Source organism: Photinus pyralis, unplaced genomic scaffold (genome assembly GCF_008802855.1).
Source record: "Photinus pyralis isolate 1611_PpyrPB1 unplaced genomic scaffold, Ppyr1.3 Ppyr1.4_LG6, whole genome shotgun sequence".
Taxonomy (NCBI): domain Eukaryota; kingdom Metazoa; phylum Arthropoda; class Insecta; order Coleoptera; family Lampyridae; genus Photinus; species Photinus pyralis.
Genome location: NW_022170663.1, coordinates 28,660,728 through 28,663,814, shown reverse-complemented (window position 1 = coordinate 28,663,814; position 3,087 = coordinate 28,660,728). Strand labels below are relative to the sequence as shown.

Sequence of the window (3,087 nt, the reverse complement as noted above, 5' to 3'; positions counted from 1 at the left end):
CTATAATTACAAATTATTAATCGGTAAAACAGCTACCTTACTCAGAGTCCTAAGGTAAGTGCCCTTTTGGGTTTTTACTTCTACAACCCTAACCTTTTGATCTTTGCCATAAATTATTTTCGTAATTCTTCCCATCGGCCAATATAACGGTGGGATATTATCTTCCTTAAGAACAACTAACATGTTTTCTTGAAGATTTGGACGATTTTGTTGCCATTTAGGTCTATTTTGTAGCATAGTTAAATAACTTTTGTGCCACTTCTCCCAAAACTGTTGTTGCATTTTTATGCACCTTTGCCAATAATTTACTCTATTTTCGGGAATTAATGTCAAGTCAGGTTGGGGATAACTTGTAATGGGTACCCCAATTAAGAAATGGGCTGGTGTTAAATAAGATAAATCTGAAGGATCATTTGTAATTTGGGTTATCGGTCTAGAATTGAGTATACCTTCTATTTCCACAACTATCGTATTTAACTGCTCATACGTTAATAAAGCCTTTCCAGCAATTCTTTTTAGATGAAATTTGGTACTTTTTACCCCTGCTTCCCAAAGTCCTCCAAACACGGGTAAATAGCTTGGGATAAACTTAAATTCTATACCTTCGTTTGCAGCATAATCTATAATTTGATTACCGTGAGATTTAGCCCTATCGTACAACTTGTTTAATTCAAGATTCGATCCCACGAACGTACCTCCATTGTCACAATAAATTTTGGAAGGCTTTCCTCGACGTGAGATAAATCTCTTCAATCCTGCCAAAAAATTTTGCGTAGTCATATCCGACAAAACTTCTAAATGAATTGCTTTAACAGCAAAACATACAAAAACAACGATATATGCCTTTGTTTCAATGGCTTTACGAATTCTTGACTGTTTGATACTAAAGGGACCACACAAATCAATACCTGTTATAGAAAATACTCGATTAGCATTGACCCGATCTTGGGGAAGAGATCCCATTAGCTGTTCGGCCATTTTGGCTTTCAATTTAAAACATACAACACAAGCATGAATGTGCTTTTTTATTTCACGGTTTCCATTAATTAACCAAAACTTAGAGTTCAAACTACTCAATATTTGTTTTTGCCCAGCGTGACCAAGCCTAATATGTTCTTTGTTTATTATTAATTCTGTAATTTTGCTATTTTTAGCTAATATGATAGGATGCTTTTGGTCGTAAGGAATATTTGCTTCACTGAGCCTGCCACCCACGCGAAGCAGACCAAAATCATCGATAAATGGGTATAAACCTTTTAATGTTGTCTTTATATCTGTGTTGGAAGCTAAATTTTTTATTTCTGTTGTAAAATTATTTCTTTGATCACTTTTTACAACTACCCTCAAGGCATTTTCAAGCTCCAACGGGGTCAAATTATCAGTCCTTTTTTTATTTTTATTTTTAATGTTATAAGGAAATCTTAAAAGTAACGCTACTATCCTCTGTAGTTTGGTAAAGTTAGAGTACCTCTCAAACAATTCATTTTTTAAAACGACTGTTGTCAAAACTGGTTTTATTTTTTCTTCTTCAGGTAATGGATCTGTTATTTGAGGAATATAATTAGGTTTATGGCTAAAAGTGCCTTCTTGTAAACAAAGTGGACCGTGCCACCAAAGATGGTGATCACTTAATGTTTGAATGTCTAAACCTCTACTTAAACAATCAGCTGGATTGCTTTTTGTGTCAATATATAACCAATTAAAATTTTTTGTGTTTTGTTGAATTTTTAAGACTCTGTTTGCAACATAGGGTTTTAATTTTAATGGGTCAGACTTTATCCACGCTAACGTTATTGTAGAGTCTGAATATAAATATACTTCTTTAATTTTTTCTTTTAATATATCATATAATTTTAATACTAAATTAGACAGAAGTAACGCACTATTTAGTTCCAATCTGGGTACCGTTAATTTCTTATTAATTGGCACAACTCTTGATTTGGACGAAAGCAACGTAACATTCACTGCATTTGTTTCAACATTATTATTTATAGTTCTTATATAAACTACTGCTCCGAAGGCATTTATAGAGCTATCACAATAACCTATTAACTCAACTGTATTTGCATTAGTCATACTTAAACTTCTCGGTACCTTTAAATTTTCCATCGATTCAATATTGGTTGTAAAGTCGATCCAAAATTTCATTAAATCGGTTGGGACCTTATCATCCCATTTTAATTTGCTTAACCATAACCTTTGCATGAACATCTTAGCTTGAACCAAAATTGGACCAATAAGTCCCAATGGATCATAAAATTTACAAATACAGCTGAGAATTTGACGTTTGGTAGCACATTTGTTCAAGTTACACTTTGGAGCAGATATTTCGAAGTTGTCGGTGACAACATTGTACCTCAAACCTAATGTTTTAATAATGTTACTATTTTTGGCAATATCTATTTTGTCATGGTGACGTTTTTCAACAGGAATGTCCTCCAATACGTTATTAACATTTGAGGACCACTTGTGCAACTCAAATGAACCCAATTTCAAAATGTTTATTAACTGAGCCTTTATTTGATTTAAATTTTCTGTCGTGTCACTGCCTGTCAAAATATCATCTACATAGGTTTAATTTAACAAAACCCTTGCACCTAGAGGAAAGATTTGTTTCTCTTGGTTCGCTAGCTCCACCAAACATCGAGTAGCTAAAAAGGGTGAACTACGCAGACCATACGTTACAGTTAATAGTCTTATACATTGAAGAGGCTCACTAGGAGTATCCCTCCACAAAATATTCAATAATTTAGTATGCTTAGGATCAACCAAAATTTGTCTGTACATCTGGCGAATATCAGTAACAAAAACAAATTTGTGTGTTCTAAAGGAAATTAAAATGTCAAAAAGTTGCTTTTGAACAACCTCGCCATTGTACATACACTGGTTGAGGCTAATATTATTTTTTGTTTTCATACTTCCATCGAAAACACATCTAAATTTAGTTGTAGTTTTATCACTTCTTATGATGGGGTGATGGGCCATAAAATAGTTGGAACCGTCAGTTAGATTGCATTTGCTTAGATCAATCACTTCTGCATGACCCAACTGTAGGTACTCATCAATGAACCCTTTGTATTGCTTAAA

At 33.5% G+C, this 3,087-nt stretch overlaps 1 protein-coding gene across 1 annotated transcript; it reads right to left on the bottom strand.

Moving 5' to 3' along the window:
- On the bottom strand, positions 1 to 2,529 carry LOC116173003. Its single transcript, XM_031490288.1, has 2 exons — positions 2,095 to 2,529; positions 1 to 2,045 (listed from the first exon to the last, which is right to left on the bottom strand). The coding sequence occupies exon 2, from the start codon at positions 976 to 978 to the stop codon at positions 7 to 9; it is 972 nt and encodes a 323-aa protein (XP_031346148.1). The 5' UTR covers positions 979 to 2,045; positions 2,095 to 2,529; the 3' UTR covers positions 1 to 6.
- Positions 2,530 to 3,087: the final 558 nt, after the last annotated feature.